This window comes from Rhipicephalus microplus, chromosome 10 (assembly GCF_043290135.1).
Source record: "Rhipicephalus microplus isolate Deutch F79 chromosome 10, USDA_Rmic, whole genome shotgun sequence".
Taxonomy (NCBI): Eukaryota; Metazoa; Arthropoda; class Arachnida; order Ixodida; family Ixodidae; genus Rhipicephalus; species Rhipicephalus microplus.
Window position 1 is genome coordinate 67,529,001 of NC_134709.1, and position 21,040 is coordinate 67,550,040.

General features: G+C 45.6%; 1 protein-coding gene across 4 annotated transcripts in view; it reads right to left on the minus strand.

Moving 5' to 3' along the window:
* gpp (DOT1 like histone lysine methyltransferase grappa) overlaps positions 1-21,040 on the minus strand; it is a 92,619-nt gene that overhangs the window by 58,248 nt on the left and 13,331 nt on the right. For all 4 annotated transcript variants that reach the window (XR_012886542.1, XM_075875780.1, XM_037433707.2 and 1 more), the window contains exons 3-6: positions 12,926-13,000; positions 11,970-12,033; positions 5,182-5,319; positions 3,624-3,725 (exon numbers count right to left, since the gene is read on the minus strand). Coding sequence is in view for 3 of the 4 variants with exons in the window: in XM_075875780.1 (XP_075731895.1) it covers positions 3,624-3,725; positions 5,182-5,319; positions 11,970-12,033; positions 12,926-13,000 (379 nt within the window). In the remaining variant the exon portion in view is untranslated. The remainder of the gene's footprint in view (positions 1-3,623; positions 3,726-5,181; positions 5,320-11,969; positions 12,034-12,925; positions 13,001-21,040) is intronic.

Genomic DNA, 21,040 nt, shown 5'->3' on the forward strand with positions numbered 1-21,040 from the left:
TATTCTTGCCACAACAAAAATTTTTGTCTTCTGCCCTTCCACTTTAACGAAATATGACAATGCAATTCCAAGCTTAGATACTTAATGCTGAGCAGTAAGCACAATCTGCAAAATTTTGATGCATTCGCAAAACATAAAAATATGTCTCTGAAGTCTGATATTTGCATTGGCACCACCAGAAACTAAAGCTGTTTACTAAGCATGGGGGCTGGCATTGCTCGATAGCGATGGCAATGAGAATGCCCTACTTTTGCCACCAGTATGCTTCTGAGCCACAGATTATAAGAAGCTGAAGCACAGTTCCTCAATTTATTTACTGTATTTACTCACATAATTGGCAAATTTTTTTTTTGCAGAAAATCATGCTCCAAATTCGAGGTGCACCTATTGCGTGAGGTAATTTTTTTTGCATTTACTACTAGAGCATAAACCTTTGATAACGTACATTGCCAAAGTCACGAATATCCGCCTTAAAGCACTTATCATAAGCTACTCTAGCCCAAAACGTGTTGAGCATGCAGTGTCGTGTGCCCGAGAATCGAGCCATGATGGGTCGCGTCCAAAGATCAACATCGAAATATGTTGCAAACACAATAAATGAAAAAAAAAACTACGAAAAGAAAGTAGCATCATAGAAATTTGCCAATTATGTTTCAAGCTACCTAAATTACGCGCATTATCGCGACAAAATTTTGCGTGTTGAACGGTACCGATCATTCAATTTCACAAGCTCGCACCCCATATCCAAGACACTCCAATCGAATCGCGAACCACCACTCGAGTGTTGCAAGCGCCACCCAATCCCTTTTCCTTCAAGTAGAGCCACTGAAAAGAGTTCCATTGATTTCAAACTAAACTGCAACTTTGATCACTCGCGACCACCACCGAAAGGCAGCAACAGCCTACGACCCGGCATGTTGCCGCAGGAAGTAAGACAATATGAAGACTGTTGGCGGGACGTAGAAAAAATCACACTCAAGCACTGATCGCAGCCAAAAGCAGGGCAAGTGATAGGGTGTTAGTGGTTGCGACCAGAAAACCAACGGCGACAGAGGTCCTACTTAATTTCTCTGTGTTTTTGAAGTTTGCACTACTATGTACAGAAGTCCACAGAGCTTGTGCTTGTCCGCGTAGTGGAGGCAAACGTAAAAGCTCGAACCAGAAAGCAGAGAAGTTTTTAAATTTGGGGACAAGGTGGCAGACGTGATAATTACAACACTTTTCCCGACCGGACAATCAAAGTGCACTTGACGAGATCGTACATTCCATGCGAAGCGCGTTCGGCTGGAGCCGCGCTGGTGCAAAGGTTGTTTCTGACACCCAAGCAACAGCCCCTTCCCACACTCTGTGAGGCCATCGAGCTGGCACAGCACTCCCAAGGTCTTTTTTCTTTTCTTTTTCCTCGCTCCTGTTAATGTAAGGGGGGTTTAATTGCAATCATGCGAACACGGTACAGAACTTGATAACGGCCTATTATGCGAGTAAAGATGGTAGTTCACCGAATTTCGCACACGCTGTTGCTGGGTGCAATCGCGAAACGGTGCCTTTTCTGATGCCGATGCTTTATAGTTTTTTCCGCTTGGCCAGTGTGGTTACTGCTCAGAGCAAGTGTTCGTCCGTGCTATCAATAAAATCAGCCAGCCGCAACTAGTGGATATTAAGAATAGCATAGAACTAGACATAAGCCACCTCTCCACAATACCACACCTCCATATCAGCGGTGCCGGGTTTTCACAGCGGACAGCTGCTGGTGTTCGCATGTTAGTGCAACTGTTAGGTTCGTTCATGAATGCCGTTGTGGCCGTTCTTTCAGTGTGCTTTTTAATATAGCGTCGCTATGCATGTGTGAGAATTGTTTTAAGATGCTGCACGGAAAGAAAAGGAAACAGCGGACACTTTTTTAACTTTTGGGAATTAAGTTATCGGCATGTCAGCTATATCTTATTTTGATTTCACTACAATGCAATTCTGGCTTAAGCGAAATTGTTTCCATGCCCAATCTGTTTCGTTATAGCAGGGTTCAACTGTACTTCTATACTTCGAGCTGATGGTAATAACTACACGTCTAGATGCATTCTTTTGTAATGTACTATTACAGTTAGATTACAAGAGCTGACAGCTTACTAGACGCTACATGGTTTCACTGTAGCAAAAGCAATAACTCACTGTTGTCCCATACAAGTTATTAAAGTTATATTATGCAGTTATATAAACACGTGCACTAAATGGCAACCACTAGATAAAGTTTTGGTCGAAGTGCTAATCCACACTGGACTGGCCCACTGGCTGGAAAAACGGGTGCACAGAATTATGAAGCCATTCCTTAGAAGACGCAAGCTAGCTGTATATTTTATTATTGATGAAAATGATGAAATGGGAAAGAAATCGAAAGGTCTGAATATCTCAGAGTGCTTATGAGAGTGGCTGTCAGAGTTGAGAGCATTGCATGTAGCATTGGCATCGAGTGGATTAACGCAGTTTTGAAAAGCGTGACCAAATAGTTGTGAACAGAAAGTGTGGAGAGGAGAGCCGTGCAGCAGCGGTCACACGCATGCTGACGACGCAAGCTGTGCGATGGTCACGCGGTAGAAATGGCTGGCGTGGTAAAAATGCACTTCGGCTCGCTGCTGCGATGTACGTGTGCTTGAGGTGACAAGCTTGATGGGCTTGCACGGTTGGTTCTCGATCTTGTCATGCTAATGGTGAATTCCCCTGGCTGTTTCGGAGGTGCCGCCTGAATTCTTGGACGAGTTATTTGCATCATTTCCCACAAAAAGATTAGGTATGCTGTGCCAGGCCGTAAAAGAGGGTACAACATAACAGATAGCAGCCTATGTAGTAGTGTCTACAAAATGCCTAAAGACATTTTTCACTTAAAGATTGTGGAAGCAGTAGTTCCGCCGTAATGGAAAAAGAATGAGCAAACTGTTGTGGTGAAATGTGAATAAAAAAAAGAAGAATCAGATCAATGCATTTTGATTGAATGAAATGCGAATTTTTTGCTGTGGAGGAAGAAGAAAAAAAATTCCAGATCAACCAATGGTATTCAGCTCGAAATTTTACAGGTGGACGTGGTGACATGCTCACTTGCTCACTTTTATTCCATTTTTTTAACTCACAGTATCGCACAACTAAAACCAATATACAATATTTCATCAAATGGCATGTTATAGCTAATATGCCAATTTGAACTCCTTGTAACACCATACTCCCGCCAGATTAGGTCCCAAGTGATGTGTTATGGCCACTGGTCATGTGAACATCACTCCACTGGTTGCCGGGTAATCTGGTTCCGACATTTCGCCAATTTCATGTAAGGAATGAGCAGCCTTACTAACAGTAACAGGTGTCAGAGGCTTGTTTCTCCAACTGAAACGGCTTTTACTACAAATATAATTATCTATCGCATCTCATTGGCTATCCCCCGCCTCAGATTCAAACAGCACGAAAGCAAAGCGTTGCTACCAATGACCATATATAAAACGAAGTATATATAGCCATGTCTTGAGCGCAGGCTTCGCGCAGTAACCGCAAGAACAGGCTCTCTTTAGCTCAACCCGCAGCCACAGTGCGTTTACAATGCAACTCGGTGCAATTTCCACACCACTTCCACCAGTGCTAACCTGTCCTACGCCGCTGCCCAGGTCTATGAAGACATCGTCGGGTGTGAACTCGAGCTCGTTGATCATCTGCGCCACAAACTCAAAGGACGTCTCGCCGTACACCTGCAAGAAGCAGAACACACAAGGCATGTGAGACAAACAGCCATCACTACTCGCAACCATAGGTCAGCGAAAAATGTGGAACTCACTCGGGCTCAGTCGTGCAATATATTTTTGTCTTTAGAGCTCAATCAGATTCACACTCACCGAAATTTTACTCACATGGAGTCAATCGAACTCAAGCTCATCAATGTATTTGGTACTCACCCAGACCCACGGCTCGACTCAAGTCTGAACCTGAGCGAGTTGACTTTTGAGCGAGTTTGCCGACCTACGCTCGCGACGAAGTTCAAAATAAAAGAGGCTCATTCAATATATAACCTGGCTTGGCCGATCTAGTGACTGGTTATATTGGTCCTGTTAACCTACATGCATGGCAAACTGTTCATTATACTCAAAAAAACACGAGAGTGAAACACAAATTCGGTACAAACTGACTGCTTTTTCAAGACCTATACCGTTGTAACTTTGGCATCATAGGTTCATTATAACAAGAATTGAAGTTCTCAAGTCCTTGCCTCAGCTTTAAACGACAGTGTAATAATCCATCTTCATAAATAAAGATTTATCTAGGCACTAGCAGTAGTAAAAGTCTGTGATGCAACAGCTTCTTCTAGCCTACCGTGCATGTCTTTCCATGACAAGGCTGTTTACTAGTCAAAGCAAAACCTCGCCAATATGTCCCTGTTCTAAATGTACTAGCGGTCAAAGACATAGTAGAGAGAAATCTCAAAGCGTCTGATAACTTCTCAGGCTTTAGATGGCTCGACGTACGCCTACCGGCTAGCGGAAACCGCAGTCGATTTGTTGCAGGAAAGTTATCTGCACCCCTCAAGTGAGTGCGCCCTATGCCACAATTCTGCAAGAAGATATTGCTTTTGGCAACTGCAGAGACTGGCTGACCAAAGATTCACAATTAGGCACGAGCGCAACAATGCTACAGATAAGCACTTGAAACACATGTAGGTGTGGCGGCAGCCACCGATGATTGCACCAATATGACTTGCTGTGGAAGGGTGATAATGCAGGCGAATCAATATTTCATTCTAGTTTCCCTTCATAGGTCACCTATTCAACTTCAAATAAACTATAGCTTACAAAGACCTACATAACAAGTCTTTGTTTATATTGCATTCCCAATGTGTCATTGCCACACGTACTAATAATTTGCAGAATTTCTTGTAAACCAAAATTGTGGTAATGTGCTACTGAAACATACAATCAGTGAGCTTATTAAAAAAACTGTTTCTAAAATTTAAGAAACGCAATGTGTAGTTGCATTCACAGCCTCACATCGTTAACTAATCTTGAAGAAAAGGAAATTGATAAGTTGGAAGAGAACGGGAACTGTGTTGGTCCTGCAGCCCATGCGCCTGAAATATCCTAGAGAGTGCGATCTGATTATGAGAGAGGGCAAGATTTGGCGGTTGTTCGCAGAGCATGCTTTGTTTTCGCTCACCTCGGGAGAGAAAGGCTCGTACGAGTTGAGCCTTTCGGGATCGACAATGGCCGTGTTGTACACCTGCTGCAAGATGTGCCGCAGGAGCGCCGTCGACGGTCGCGTGTGCAGCCGCTCAGGACGCGACGTGCCCTTCCACTGTAAAATGGGCAAGGGGCATACTCGTTGACCAACGACCGTCAACACAACTGCAGTTTTATTCAGTAAAATGTAAGGTGAGCCAAAACTCACACTCTGAAACTAAACGTGCTAGCAAAAACAATCATGCAGCAGGTGTAATAGTAGATCGCATTGATCATCCTGAATTACTTAAGTATCCCATCGTGCAACGCAAAGGCTTCGTCTTTTGAAAACTCACGTTTGCCTCATGCATCGCGGGATAGGAACCGACTTCTTGCTTATGTCACTACTGATTACCACCTCGAATTTGTTGATGCTCGAGGACAATCGTATAAATAGAAGACATCAAATGAGTTATACGTGCTGACCGCATTCTGATCAGTTGTTTTGTATAGAAATCCAGTTCCTTTAACTGTACCATATTGACTCTGTGGGTCAAATAAGTAAAGCTTGCCCTCACAAGCGAAACGATCCTTACTCTGCCCTACAGCCCAGGGTTTATAGGGGGATGGAAGTGGCCAGGCAACCATCACAGATGTCATGGCTCAGTGCAATCAATGTGTAAAATTCATCTGCTCCTCTTTGCGTGAATATGCAACAAACTTTCCTGCTCAAGGGTACACTAATGTACTTGACCATACTTAACCCTTTTGTTTGACACTTTACAGCCAATGGCTCCCCAAAACGATAAGAGAATGGTATTCCTGGGGGTGGACATCCACAAGCCCAGTTTAAGTAAACGAACACATGTGGCCGAACGCCTCCGTGGTAGAAACCTCAATTCTTTATCACACAGGTAATGTTGTTGAAAAGACTCCACCACCTTCAACTCACTGCAGAGTAAATTAAAAAAAAAAGTCTAGCAAACGAAGAATTTATACATGAATTGACGAGGTGTTAAATGAGACGAGCCACTAATTTTCTTCTGTTGCGCCAATGAACTGTGTGAGCACAATTTATATTACAGCACTGAGGCTCATGGTGCACTCTGAGAAAACACCAGGGTGTAATGAAATGTTCCCTTGCGAAAACAGTCATAGTGACACCACTAAATACAGTACATTCCAATAATACGGAAATGCGGGCTAGTGGGTCTTGCTGCACGCTGAAACATTAGCGCACACACATGAGGACATAGATGAAAGGATCGCAAAGACCAGCGCTGGTCCTTGTGATCCTTTCGTCTGAGTCCTCGTGTATGTGCTCTAAAGTTCCAGTATACAGTAACACTCGTTAAAGAGAACCTCAAGGGACCACGAAAATGTGTTTCATTGATAGGAACTCCGTTTACTGAGAGATAAACAAGCGTAAAGAATGCAAGTATGAGACCAATCATAGTGGAGGCAGTTGTTCCATATAAGCAAAAGCTCTGTTTAACAGATTTCCGTTTACTGAGAGTGTACTGAGAGTAGAACTGCCGAGTGGTTGCTCTGTCTAGCTGTGACAATTACTTATATGGATATGTAAAAGATAAGTACTGCAACAACATGGAGCCAAAGTTCCAACTCCATACATGGTAACAGCATCAACGAGCCCTCCCAATGTGCACGTATCTTAGTGGTAGTATTACAAGATTTGTTTAATTGTAAGCCAAATGATCCAGCCGATTATGATGTGAAACTGTCCTAGTGATATTTTCGTTTGTTGTGACAATATTTGTCGTTGGAGTATTGTTGATAACAGCACATAAAGACAGGAGCTCTGATCGAGCAAGTGGAATGCCTTTTCACATGCATCGCTTCATTGCAGAGGCGTCGCACTCAACAGCGCTAAATTATAACTTCATATAAAACAATGCTGGAATCATATCATGCAGAGGTGTCAATCATTCTATGGTAGACATTAAAGGTACGGAATCAACTAAAAACACAACAACAATAAGAAGTGATATGATAAACAAGATGCAACAAAAAAATGACAAATAAAAAGAAAGTAATAGCCAAATTCATCACAAAAATTTATCGTTCAAGGAAAGGAGGTCAGTACTGACCAGCTTTTTCCTTAACATGGGCACACCAAACAGTAACAGGCGAAGTACAACGTCATCTTCAGCATTCGTATCACAACACGCGCATGTCATATCATGCATCACATGCGCACACACATGCACATGTTGTGCACATGCATGCACGTGCACTGTTTGCATAAGTTGCATAAACTGCGGCACTGTATGCCACATGTTCTGCATACAGTGCCGCAGAAAAATGAGGACCTCCGAGACATCAAGGTACAGTGCAAAATCATGCACTTGTAGGAGTCAACATGGCTGGCCGGGATAGCGCCAGGAACAAACCGGACAACGGTTCTGAAGGTTTAAGCTTTGTGCCAGAAACGCGACTTAATTTTGCAATTGGCTAGAGTGAAGGAAAGAGAGAAAGCTAGATGTTTGCAAAAAGCAGTTTAATGATGAATAAATCGGCAATTGTCTCTCAACCCTGGATACATTGTTAAGCAAGAAATGCTTATGTTCTTAGGGCAACATCCTCATACCGAGCACATGCTGCCTCAGCTTTCAACAATGCCCTCTTTGTAAGCTAAAGTTGTTTGTTAAGTAGCTTACAACCCATAGCCTATTTATCCCATCATCTGCAATACTTTTTACATTTGATTTTGACTCTTTGCAGACAACTAAAACGGCAATCGACTTACTTTCCTCATAGCCTGCCAGCTTCGCCAGTCCCTTCAAGATCCCGAACCTGTCTTTTAAAATAATTTCAGCACTGAACTTAATAATAATATAACATTGCCTTAATCTTAATTCTGGCTAAAAAAAAGCCCTTGATATCACGAAACGGAATGTTGTCTTGATCACCAGTATTATGGTACATTACACACTAAAATAAAGCTGAACACAACTAAATGTGTGGACCTTTACCGCAGAAACAAAAAGGAATGCAGCAGAAGACTCCCATCAATGACAGTGCACTAACCAAAGAGACACGATGCAGTGACATTGTTGCAGATAGTTTGAATGCCTTGAATGTTTGGGAACGAAGTGAACTTAGACTGAAATTAAGGCAAGATGCCTTTAAATCGAAATAGGTATGCACTTTTTAAAGTCTAAAATGTGTACGACATAAATGGCCTAGATAAGCGATCTTGTTTAGGTGGAAGAAAGAATGTTTGTTGTGTTAGCCTAACTCATCCGTGACATGGAAGCATTCTACAAACACAGCTAGCCATGCCGTCCAACTGCTCCTTTCATATAAGGGCCGGTGCTCATGTATTAGGTGATAGCCAGACTGCCTCAGCCTTCGCACAGGAGAGTCAAATTACACATTTCATGAGAAAGAAACCTTTAGATATACAAAAAATTGGCTCAATGTCCTCCACTTAAACTTTCGGCAAGACAGAGGCAAGGCAGTGCAAAAATGCCAGTTCAAGCCTACAATAAGCATTTCTCGCTTACTGGGCCCACAGACACCCCCCCCCTCCTCCCAGCATGCGACAAAAGAAAGGTGAAATAACCGTTGTCCGGTGTGATGCAATCCCCAGAGTCGGCCAAGATGAGACACACAGGTGGGGTTTGGTGAAGCAGCAGCAGCAATGGCAGCAGCGACGACGATGATGGTACGAGCGGCGCATACAGCAAGGGCACACAGTCAGCACAGCGGCAGGCAGAAGAGGCGGCGGTCAAGCGGGAGAGGGGAGGATGGGACGACCAAGCGATGGTATCGGCGAGACAGCGTGGCAGCGCAGCAACGATGGCAGGGTGAGGGGAAAAGCGTTCGCACGTTGTTGAGGACCACGAGCATGACAATGCTGAGGCGGCACGAGACATGACAGGACTAAGCAACGAGGTGCGTCGATCGTGCAATGCGGCGCGGCCCGCAGAGCCATGAAACACCCGAAATTTCAAAGATTGGACGTTCCCGCAAATCACAGAGGAAGAAACATTTAAGAGGCGCAACTCCACTCCTCGAGGCGACCAAATAATGTCGCACTGCCAGAGCGCCAATCATGCTGAAGGCGTCTAGCAGCAAAAAAATGAATCGCCGGCATTTTGGTTTTTGATTAAACATGTCCCGTGGGTTGCTCGCATTCCGCTGCTGTCACAAAGCATGGACGCACAGCGCATTCCATCACACTCATTTACTGCTCCACATTGTCTCTACTGAACGTACCCGCTGAAGCAAACGCTGCTGTCGTTACACACAAACGCTGTTAAAGAGAATGGGGGCACGCGCACCCGCTCAGCTGCGTCCATTTGATAGTGTCTTCTTTTCAGCTCTTTTATTGCGATAGCAATTATACGGACACTCTCGGCTGGACTTTGCTGCCGGCGTCGGCGTCACCGTCACTCACTGTATGTGTATACGTATCTATATATATAAAAACGCAATAAAAAAATAATCCAGAAAAAAACTCCGGCACGCGAAACCGAACGTGGGACCTCTGAATTGTGAGTGCGAGGCGTTAGCCACTGAGCCACGAAGGAGCACGTCCTTGAATGTTCAAATGGCAAGCTATTTATACCACTTACCCCTGGTGCCACTTACCCCTGGTACCACTTACCCCTGGTGCCAGGCATCTCGGGAAGAACTATCGTGTTTTCAGCATTGCCAGCAAGACAGTGCAATGAGCGCACGCCGCTGGCCACATTGTTACATTGCCGCTGTGCGCGCTTTCCCCTCCAAAGCGTTCTTTGCCCCATGGGGAGGAGGCGGGGTGGATTCCCACGCATGCGCGTGTCTCGTGGTGGGGACAATTCTACGGCTTAGCTGTCCTTGAGCTTTCACTGGAACGGTTCTGTTGTGGTTATCGGGCGCACAAAAGTCACTGCAATCGTTGCACGGTCTTCGTTTACGAAAAGCGCATGCTATTCAGACAAAGCGAAATAACAGTTGAGACACTTATTTGTATTCATCTGTACCTGTGAGTACATTTCATGCATCATTTATGCATGAGAAACACGGGGCACGTTTCGATCTGCTTGCCATTCTGCACGTGACCTTCCAATTTGTTGCTATCGCGTTCATTGCTTCGCCTTTGCGTTTTCTTTCTTTTTCCTTTTCTTTTTTCGGTTGCAGCTTCGCGCCGCAAGCCAAGATGACTCTATCGTAGCTTGTTTTGCACATTATGCAGCATTAACTGGATGCCTGTGGGCATCCGTTCTAACCCCCTAAACATTTCTTCCTCCGTGCCACAAACACAGCATTTAGGGAAGGCACCTCATCAGTAGTCCTACTGGTATAACATGAACATCTCTTTGGGTCAGTATGTACGTTTAGGTGCCTTATATCGTGTCTCACAACGATACTGACAAATCAGGGGTGTATTTTGAGAACTTTACACTACTTACACGGTGCTAGTGCTGATGAGGTGCTTCCTCCAAATGCAGCAGACCCCAAAAAGAGGGGAAGTGACCACGTTACTTACGTTCCGTCCCAAGAGCGCGACAAATAAGCGGGGACAGCAAGGACCCGTGGCACTTGTCCACTAGGGCTCTCTATGTTTTAGAAACAGGCCAGTTAATGTAACACATCTGACCAGTGCAATGTTGCGTGCTCATTAAGCTTGAGCGTCACTGTACACATTTAAGGGGAGATCGTGCTTCAGAAACGTGTTTTTTATTGTCTTTTGTGAAATATTCTGAAAAATGTTACAGTTCTTTGTGAAACATTCACACCTTATGTGGTTATTTCAAGTATGCAATTATCACTAGTACAATACTTGGTTTTTAAACTGAAAAATATTTTTTGTACTGTTAGAAGGGAGGTTTTGTAAACTGTGAGAGCTGCAAAGCAAATTAACCTGTCACCATAACTTGGAATGCAATTGGAAGCAATGAAACGGAAATGGATGCCACAAAGCAATCCGAACAAATCCTTTTGTATTTTTAACATTTGTGAACAAATCAATGTCAAACTGAGACTTCACTCAGCAAAATGTAACACCACAAATTTCGCTCAAATAGGTGTACAATAGCCATTCTTACTTTAGTGGACATGGCGTTAACTCCAAACTATTTAGGTTAGGTTGGGTTATTAACTAAATTTGGTTACTAACTAAAAAAACAATCTCACTCTTAGCAAGGCACACAAAACGCTTGATAGTTTAAGGATATACTGTCCTCGAAGAACAATTGCACATTTGAAATCACGACAAATATACATAAGCTATTAAAGTTTCATAAAGATATGCTCAAAAATGAAGAAACAGCTTCATAAAGCAGTCTTCCCTCTTAAGCTGCTGGACTAGTCAATGCACCACTCTACAAAGAGCATAATTGCCAGGTATCATACTGGTACACATGTGATAGTTAACTCCACAAATTAGCCCTACCTTTAGAAACTTTGGAAGTGGATTTCATATAACTGGCTATAAAACTTTTCATGCATATATGCCGTGTCCAGTTCACATATTACTGTGCCCAACTTGATGAATAAAAACGTTGAAATTGGTGTTTCAAAGCATCTCGACCAGCCTGCGGTGCCTCAAAAAGCGCTAACAACGGCAAAAGAAAATGCATTCTTGCGACATGCAACTTGAATGCATTTTTGGACGTCAAGCTAGAACACTCGACTTGGCCACATTAACCGAAAATTAAATGACAAGCTTGCTCATTTCGAATGGTTTTTGATGGTATGCAGAGCGGATGATGAATGCACACCCGAAACCCCTATAAACAACTGAAGTCAGGCTTGCAGCTTCGAAAGTCAACTCACCAGTTGCAAGAAACTGTCGATCGCTCTGTTGTACTTGTCGCAGAGGGTCCGCATGCTCTCATAGCTGTAGCCATGGGGGAAAAGAAAAAAGAAAACGCAAAGAGCAGGTCGAAATTTCGCAATACAGAGGGCACAACAGCACGGGCCAAAGTGGGCAATCCTACTTAATGAAATTTTAGTTTTCGTTCAAGTTTGAACTTCAGGACTTGGCTTTCACCAAGATGCCCATGAAACATTCTCACCACTCCCAACTGTTTCGAGCAAAGTGGGGGAGGGGGGGTTCAAAAAAAAGGGGAGCATCCGGCATTCATCTTATAAAACAGAAACACAATGCTCAAAATGAGACCAGGGAACGTAGAGTAACTACCTTTAAATGTGATGCTTATTTAAACAGGTTGGATCGAAAATGTAACACAGTGTGCAGCTTCGACATCTCCATGCCCCACTCAATTACCCAGTCACATATTTAGTACCCTCTTTTAAAATAAGTTATCCATCTTCACGTTTCTCGCCTCGATATAACCGCCTTAATAGCTTTCCTATGTCAGTGTTCAGTGTGTGCATCTGTGTTTGTATGCACTAGACTTGCTACACAACATATCGTGCTTCTTCTCCGTAGAGTACTCGCAGACTGACCCGCGAAAATTTAGTCTATGTATGCACATGGTTTCATTTCCAGCGTCTACAGCTCGTGTCACACTGGCGTAATTTCGACTAACACTTATATCAGAGCCAAGATTAACTTGCAGTAACATGAAGCGTTATCTCAAGCAACTGCTCATACCAGTCGTTACTCTTATTAAAAAAAACGTGTTTCAATCCATGACTACTGCACGTAACACACAGCCACTTCCACGTCCTGAAACTGTTTCCACCTCAACGTAATCTGCACAGTTCTCATATATATCTCTCTCCTTGTTGCAGCTCAGTGCATACAGAAATGAAAGAGCACTCACCTTTTGGTGTCATAGTCATTGAGGACGTGGTTTTCCATGGCCGCCTTGAGCTCCGGAAAGTCCTCGCAGACCCATCTGTAATGGAACAAGAGGAAGAGGGTCGATGTTAATTAAACACATGACAAAGAAAACACTATCACATTCATCATGCAATACAATGAAATGGCAATGTGATCACATTCATCATGCAATACAATGAAATGGCAATGTGATAACAAAAAATGACCTTGAAAATTTATGCATTTCCATGAACCTAACACAAGAGAGACAATTACAACAAAACCTCATTGAGGTGCGTCTGGTTACACGTCTTTTGCATGTTACAACACCATGAAACCCTAGACCCTGTCTTGCACAATGGCGCAAGTTATATATTTTAAATACTGAGTTAGCGGGCGAGGCATGTATACCTCACCAGCAATTGATGAAGGTTTTTGGGGGAAAAAAACCCTGCTGGCATCCACTGAAAAGTACCTGAAAACTGCTTGAGAAACGAATGCAAGCACATGGCGCAAAGTAGGTTTCAATGTCTTTCCGAGGCAGTTGCGCTACTCTACGAGCAAATGATAAGAAACTGCGAGCAATCCCAAAATCGACTCTCATCGCGTGGCATTTCAACGAGCACGCCAGTCGTCCGAACGTGGTTTCCCCGACAATCCACCAACTACTGCTGTTCCATTGTGAGGCATCCAATGCCATCAAATGACATGGCAGCTTTACACACAAGAATAATAAAAAAATATAACCCCAAAATTTCAAGATCCCATTCAAACCACTGAGTGTGGGATTTTCCATTCCCGAAGCTCTTGGCAGCAACACACCCTCGACTAACTCAATCGTGGCAATGCAGTGAAGCAAAAACACCTGAGCTCTCGAAGCCATGCATACAGCTATATATATATATATATATATATATATATATATATATATATATATATATATATATATATATATATATATATATATATATATATATATGACCCAGTGTATTGCGATTTGGGAGTACCGTACATTAATGAAATCCAGGTACCCCCCCCCCCCCCCCAAAACAAAAAGTTTCTTAAACATTTTGCTCCTAAGTCTCTCATTCCGTTAGCATGACTAGATCCATCCACGCGATTGAACTGTCAATCGATACACCCACGGGTTCACACCTTCCCATAAATCAATCTTTCAAAGTCGGCCAGCACACCGCGTAACTGTATACCCGCCTCCTCTTGAACGCGAAGGCACGCACGCGCAGACACGGAAACCAGAAACCGAAACGACAAGCTCAGTCTTTCCGCAACGCCGGCAGGATGTCGGTCCGATGTGGCGAAGGCATAGCGTTCCAAAACGACACTGTGTCTGCGTAGTGACCGCAAAAAAAGGTACGCACGCGGAAAAACAAACGCAACGGGAGGGGGACAAAAAGAGACGAAACAAAACAGGAACGCTAAAGGAAGGGAAGGGCCAAGGTCGGCAGAATGCGTCAGCGCGCCAGGCGATCCCTTCCGCAGCCGCCCTCCGTGCCGATCGTCGGGCGGAGATCGAAACGCGACCCGCTCGATTTCAGAACGTCACGTACGCCGAGATGGGGAAGATCGACGTGATGAGATGTGCACGAGGCACTTTTTTTTTTATTTCTCTTTCTTTTCGTCCTAAGGGCGGAATGCACGCAAACCACGCGGTTTTGAAGAAAGCTAAGAATTCCTTCGCAGCGGGCGCGGCCATTTAAGCATACGCCACGCAATCGGATAGTGGCCGCCGCCATCCTTGTTTGAACTGATTGCGCACCACCAATCTCTCTCGCATTGCTGCATCGTGACTCGCTGAAGAATGCTTCAGAATGTCGTAATTTTGAAAACAAGAAAAAAAAACGCGTTTCTGTGTTTGTTGTTGTTGTTTTTTTTTTTCATCCACTTTCTGCAAGTGGGAATCACTGGCGCGGCCAGGACGGAGAAATAAATCACACGGTGACGTCACAGATCGACAAAATTTGTGACGCCATCAAGACGGCAAGTGAAGACGTGACATGAGGCCGATCACGGGGGCACCGCAAAAACAGGTGAGGCGCGGAAAGATAACAATACCGACCTACGGAAACCTTTCCTCAAGCTTCGCGTGCGCACCCATACAAACGCACGCAGGGAATGTATAAGAGGCGGTTATCAATAAAATCGCGTAACCCCCCTCCCCCCATATAAAATATATGGAGGGAGGGGGGTTACGCGCCAAATCCATATGGGTACGAGCCACGCCGTAATGGAGGGCTCCGGGATGTTGGCCACCTGGAGTTAAAGCCAGGGCTCGGCACTAACAAGGGGGGGGGGGGGGGGGGCTGTAGCTCGCTTTCCTCTTCCCTCCGTTTCCCGCATGAGCAAACAGAGCACAACCCGTTCCCCGTCTCCCTGAAGGAATTACCACACGCGGGCCCCTATTATTCCCGCTTGTATCGAAAAATGCGACCTCCGCGGCCTTCGAATCAGCAGAGGTCGATCAGAAACGACGAACGATCCCTTTCAGTCACGACGTGTACAAACGGAGACGACAACTTCAATGGCACGGCACGCACAGCGTGTTTCATCAAATGGCACTCGAAACTTAGCGTGCACATTCGTGCAGGCCCCCAGAGTGGACAAATCGCGAACATTTAACTTTATTTATGCTCCATATTGCTGCAGGAGATCACTTTGCTGGGCGCACTACCATGTTCGACGTGACGCATTCCAAGACCAACGTGAAAAGTTCTTTTTTTTTCCTCTTAGCTGGAAACAAGTACAACTAAAAAGCAAGCTGTTCATATATTTCAGGCCCAATTAGACTGGTAGCAGAATAATTACATAATTAGTTAGATACTCATTAGGTGCAATTATTATAACTCACAAAGGCGCTTTCCTTCATTTTCTCACTTGGAATGTTATACTGAGTGCCTCGGAATTACGCCACACTAATTTGACGCGTTTTTGATACACTCTAAAGAAAGCGCGAGTGAAAATGGTGTCTTTTTGTCCCACAACAATAATCGTCATCTATATTGCGTTCCATCCTTGCGCTATCGTCCCGCGCCCGGTACATTCCGGTCACGATCGGCGTGCCCATTATCAGGGTTACATTGCATTCTCGATAGGAAAGTGGCCAGCGCCGAGTTTTCAAGAAAGGAAGTGCACGCAAGCCTGATGACGATTATTGTTGTGGGACAAAAAGACACCCTTTTCACTCGATATTATTTTAGAGTGTAGTGCACTGTAATTCGTGACTGAAGGGGCTATGCGCGTGTAAACTACTTGATCGCAGCCAGCGGCGATGAATCGTAACCTGCACACACACACGCACAGATAAGAGTATCAGATCGAAAGGAGCCGCCGACGAGCGAAAGTGAAAGCTCTCTATCGGGTTGTACGAGCGCCGCGTAGATCTTATCGCGTTATCGGCGCGTAATATCGGAACCCCCTACTTTTTTTTTTTTTCGCAAGTACCTGCCCACTCGAGGCGCCGGCGTTTTCAGCCTTGCTGCGAAAACGAGTTCACCGGGAAAATACGACGAGACCAACAGTGTCGCCGGCCGTCCATACGGCCCACCATGCAGTACAGAGACGCTTGCCCTATTATTTTATTATTACTATTACCTTACTGTTATTGTTAGTATTAAAGCTAAGCTTGTATAGCCCCACAAACTGGCGTTGAAAAGCGACGGCCAAAACACCCGGCGTTCGCGAGTGCAGGTGCAAAATGAGGCCATCGAAGTAATTTTAAACTAATAAATAGATATTAATTTTAAATTATTAACTACATATTTAATAACAGATAAAATATTAACAAGATGTCTCTCGCTATAAAGAAGCCCCTGGGTGCTGCTCTCGACCATGTCAGTACACACAACTTGGACACACTCCCGCACGGTCAGCATCCAGAGCTAGGGCTCGATTTCGACCACCCGAACACGGAGTCGCTTTCCGGAGTGCTCTAGAGCGCTCTAAAACGACCACCCGAATACAACATTACTTTCGAATCGGAAACGGGCCCGCAGTGTGGCCAGACACTAAACTTTCTAAGCGTACGCGCCGGCCACGCATTCGAGACCAGCCGCCGAGAAGTATAGACTGCGGCTAACTGCCGGAACAAAAGCGGCAAAAAGAAAAAAATGGCGGCTATGACGTCATAATAGCTTGCTTTATTGACTGCGGCGTGGTGACGTGAGGGAAAGCAGGATTTGAACGGCACGATGGAGTCGAACGCTCACAAAAACTCCAAAATTAATTTAAAATGCGTTTCAACCTGCGTTCGCTGTTGATATTTTGCAGATGATATACGAACGGTCGCAGGAATCGACCCCGCAGGCTATCTCGGCCGCGAAATTCTGTGTCAGTACCCCTTTAGGCTTTCCATTCGGTGCGATCAAACTTCACTGGCTCTAATCTCCACTACATTAGCGAAATCGATAGCAAAGATATGGTTCTCATACAAGGAAGATTGCAAGGGACCCTGAAAGACTTTTCAAATTAACAATCTAATGGCTTCACTAAAGGAGTTCAGTGCCACACGAATCAACCACAGTATAAGAGAATCAAGTCCCAGCAGAGATATGTCGCAGGCTGTAAGCCAAGCAGGGAGGGCTGGCACGAGGGGAAAGTTACGTCACGCACGCGTCATGACCTTGAATTTTTTTTTAATGAATGCACAGCTAACCTTTATAGCGGTTGCGAGCAAGTGGCGGCCTCCAGCGGCGCAAGCTGGATCTATGTCGCCCACGAGGTTCAAGTCAATCAATGGCAGAGAATTTGCGTATATGGAGCGGTCATTTGGGTAGATCGCATCTTTAGTAGGGAGTTATCTCTATCTAACTTTGAGAAGTGATAGTCAATTCCAGGCTACGTGCTGTGCTGTAGCTCCAGGCTACGTGCTGTAATTCCAGGCTACGTGCTCCCGTGTTCTCAGGAGCCCCGACCACCGATCGGCAGCGTTTTCCGATGTTGCTAAAGAAAGTGTTGCAAGACCGCTTTAAGAAATCGGGAAACTGTGAGGGAAGCTTACCTGATACTTCCCTCCTTACCCTCCTCTTTCCTCGAAAGAGGATTCTGGGCGGCAATAATAAACTTAACTGTGGCATAACACAGCCACACGATTTTATCTGGCAAATTTTCGGCACGACTTGTTCCGAGCCGAATGCGATGAGAAAACGAAAAAGAAGGGAGCTTGAAACCCGCGACGTCACAATGACGGCGAACTGCTGGCGTTTTGGCGCGGTAATCAATAAAAGAAACCATAATCTTCCTTTGGCGCATGACCGGTTGTCGGGTAACACCTAGTTACTGAAGACTGATTTATCTATTTTGCGGCACCCGTCATGGTAGTCCACCTATTACGAACCCTCGGATAACGCGACATCCTCTCCCTCGCTGGCCTGAAAGGAATCTTGATACTGCGGACTCGACTCTTGACACAGCCCCAGACGCGCGTACAGCAGCTGTCTTCGCTCGACTTCACGTCCTCCTAAAAAAGAACGACAAGTTCAGTATATATAATGGGTGCCAGCTGTTACGGGTTCAGGTTGCCATCGATAAATACACGCGCATCCAACTCTTCTCTTTTTTTTTTTTTAACAACAGGAGGCTGCATATCCGCTGGCGGTCGCATGGCGCGAGTGATGGGCGACGGACGGAAGAGGGCATAGATCATTTTTGACGTAACTCCGCAAACGCAATGATCGATGGGGACCAGTGTGGCGAACTCTCGATCTCCAGGGACTTCGGTGCACTTGTGAGAGAGAAATCACATGCAGTCACGAGATAAGCAACAGTAGCGGCGACGTCCGGCAGATTGCGTAACAAGGCGGGACAATCCATCCGGCGCCGCCGTAATGTCGACCCTCCCTGGGAGGCTCGCAAACCTCTCCCTTCGTGGGTATGCGTGCAGACCGGCAGGGCCACAACGAACAAGACCGCGAAGAAAAAAAAAAAAAAAAGAGGGCAGCGGACCAGTTTCTTCTGTTTCACCGCTTTCGCCGCGGCACATCCTCTTTCTCGGCCCCTCCGCGGCTTAGGCCGGAAAAGACAGGTCGTCCCCGCGAGCTGACCAATCGGAGAGTCTTTTTTTTTTTTTTCTTAACACTGGAGGTTCACTGGAGTACGTTCACGCGACGGCGAGTCGGAGCCAAGCGACGCGGTCGCCTCGCAAGACGATGAGCCACCGCCACCACGTGCGAACAGTAACGCAGGTCGACGTGCCCCTTGATGTGGAGGCAACAAATGAAAGATATTTTCTTCGTTGGCGCAATCTCCATGGAAACCAACATATACTGAAGCCAGGGAAATTGTGGGGGACGTCAATCGCACCGTTGTAAGTGTATTGCAATAGATTTAAATGTGAATAAAGTAAAATAAACGGTAAAGTCATAACACCACGTTTAAAAATCGCTTGATAAATGACGCCAACTGACAGCAAAAAATGTCCGCGTATCTGCGTGTTTCACTGCAAATGTCGAAAGACGAGTCTTCTGCTCGCCTTCTTTCGTCCATAGCATCTCATTTTCACGCAGCCTATAAGAACACCAGGGTCTCTCAGAATAATGTATCCACGTATTTCCTAGTAAAGGAACACGCCACCTAACGTTGACGTACTGATGCTCCACCTCAAATATGCGTAAATTTTGCTTTTTGGTCGGCAATCTTCACAAATATGAACGCAGCCACCAGTTCAAGATGACTGGGCGTTCAGCAAGTGCGCTTAAACTTTGGCCGGGTAGTTGAATCGTGCGAGAGATAGAAAGGCCATAGCTTCCGCGTACAAGTATCCCAACAAAGACTGTCATCTTTTAAAAAAAGGAGTGTTCCCCAATCGCAGTGATAGTTGCGAGCGGCGCTGACTACCACTCCGAGGTTCGCATGCGCGTGAATACGCCATAATGTGGACGACCAGACCACTGCCGCCGTACGCGCAATTCGAAGGTTTCAGGTTCGGTACACGCCAGCGGCAAGTTGCCTTTCCGTCCTCTCTACTTTCTTTACATTTTTGCATCGTTCTTATAACGATACACTTAAAACAAGTACAGTTAACGTCCCCATAACTGGTTCGGCTCCACTATCTGGCGGTTTTTCATAACAACTGCTACGAAGGCGCCCCCTCAGCAGCACGCCGGCTGACAGGCAGCGCGCAGGGGGAACGCCTGCTTTCACCAGTTCAAGGTCGACAGGTGCAACGGCCCCGAAATTCGCTATCAAAATAACCGGTAAGGGAGAGCTTCGGAAGGAGGGGGCACCCAGGTCGCAGCGGCGGCTGACGGACGAAGCAAAAAAACAGAACGAGACGACCTACCGGCGGGAGGGATCGAGGGCCCCAAGAGCGGGAATCGCGGAAGCAAGGGGGTTACGTAGTACCCTTGCAAAAAAAAAAACACACACACACACACACACACACACAAAACACGGCGAGAAACTTGCCACACGGAATACACAACTAAACAGGCGCGTCCCACGCATAAGAACTGGTCGGTCGGCGCGATACAAAAAAACGCAAGGCATGATGGTGGTGGCGCGGCGTCCCTCGGCAAAAAAAAACGAACGCACCTCCGAGAAAAAGAACTCCGGAGGAGGGCGCGCCCTTTCGCTACAATATTCACTAGGGGAAACTGTGGCACGGCAATCGTTCGGCCAACATAGGTGTACTATTCTGGACCGAGTGGGACTTAACGATAATGCTGGAGAGGAAGTCATCGCGACGCATTACCGGCCAAGGTGAAGCCCACAATTTGACCCTGGTTGATCTCGGGAACACAGCTCATCTCTCTTCGGGTGGTGTCCGCTTAGAGACAGAGTGCTTGCTGAGTTAATGTAAACGCTAGACTAATCATAGGGTAAGAAATCGTCAATAATAATAATATCTGGGGCTTAACGTGCCAAAACTACGATATGATCGTGAATCACGCCGCAGTAAAGGGATCCGAAAATTTCGACCACCTCGGGTGGCCCTCAGACATTCTCGCCCCCATCTAAAATGCAGCCGCCGCAGTCGGGATTCGATCCCGCGACCTTTGGGTTAGCTGTGTAACGCCATAAACACTAGACCACCGCGGCGGGGCAGGGTACGAGATCGTTGTTCCCGTCGAAAGCATACCGTCATTGGTTGAGCTGCAAAATG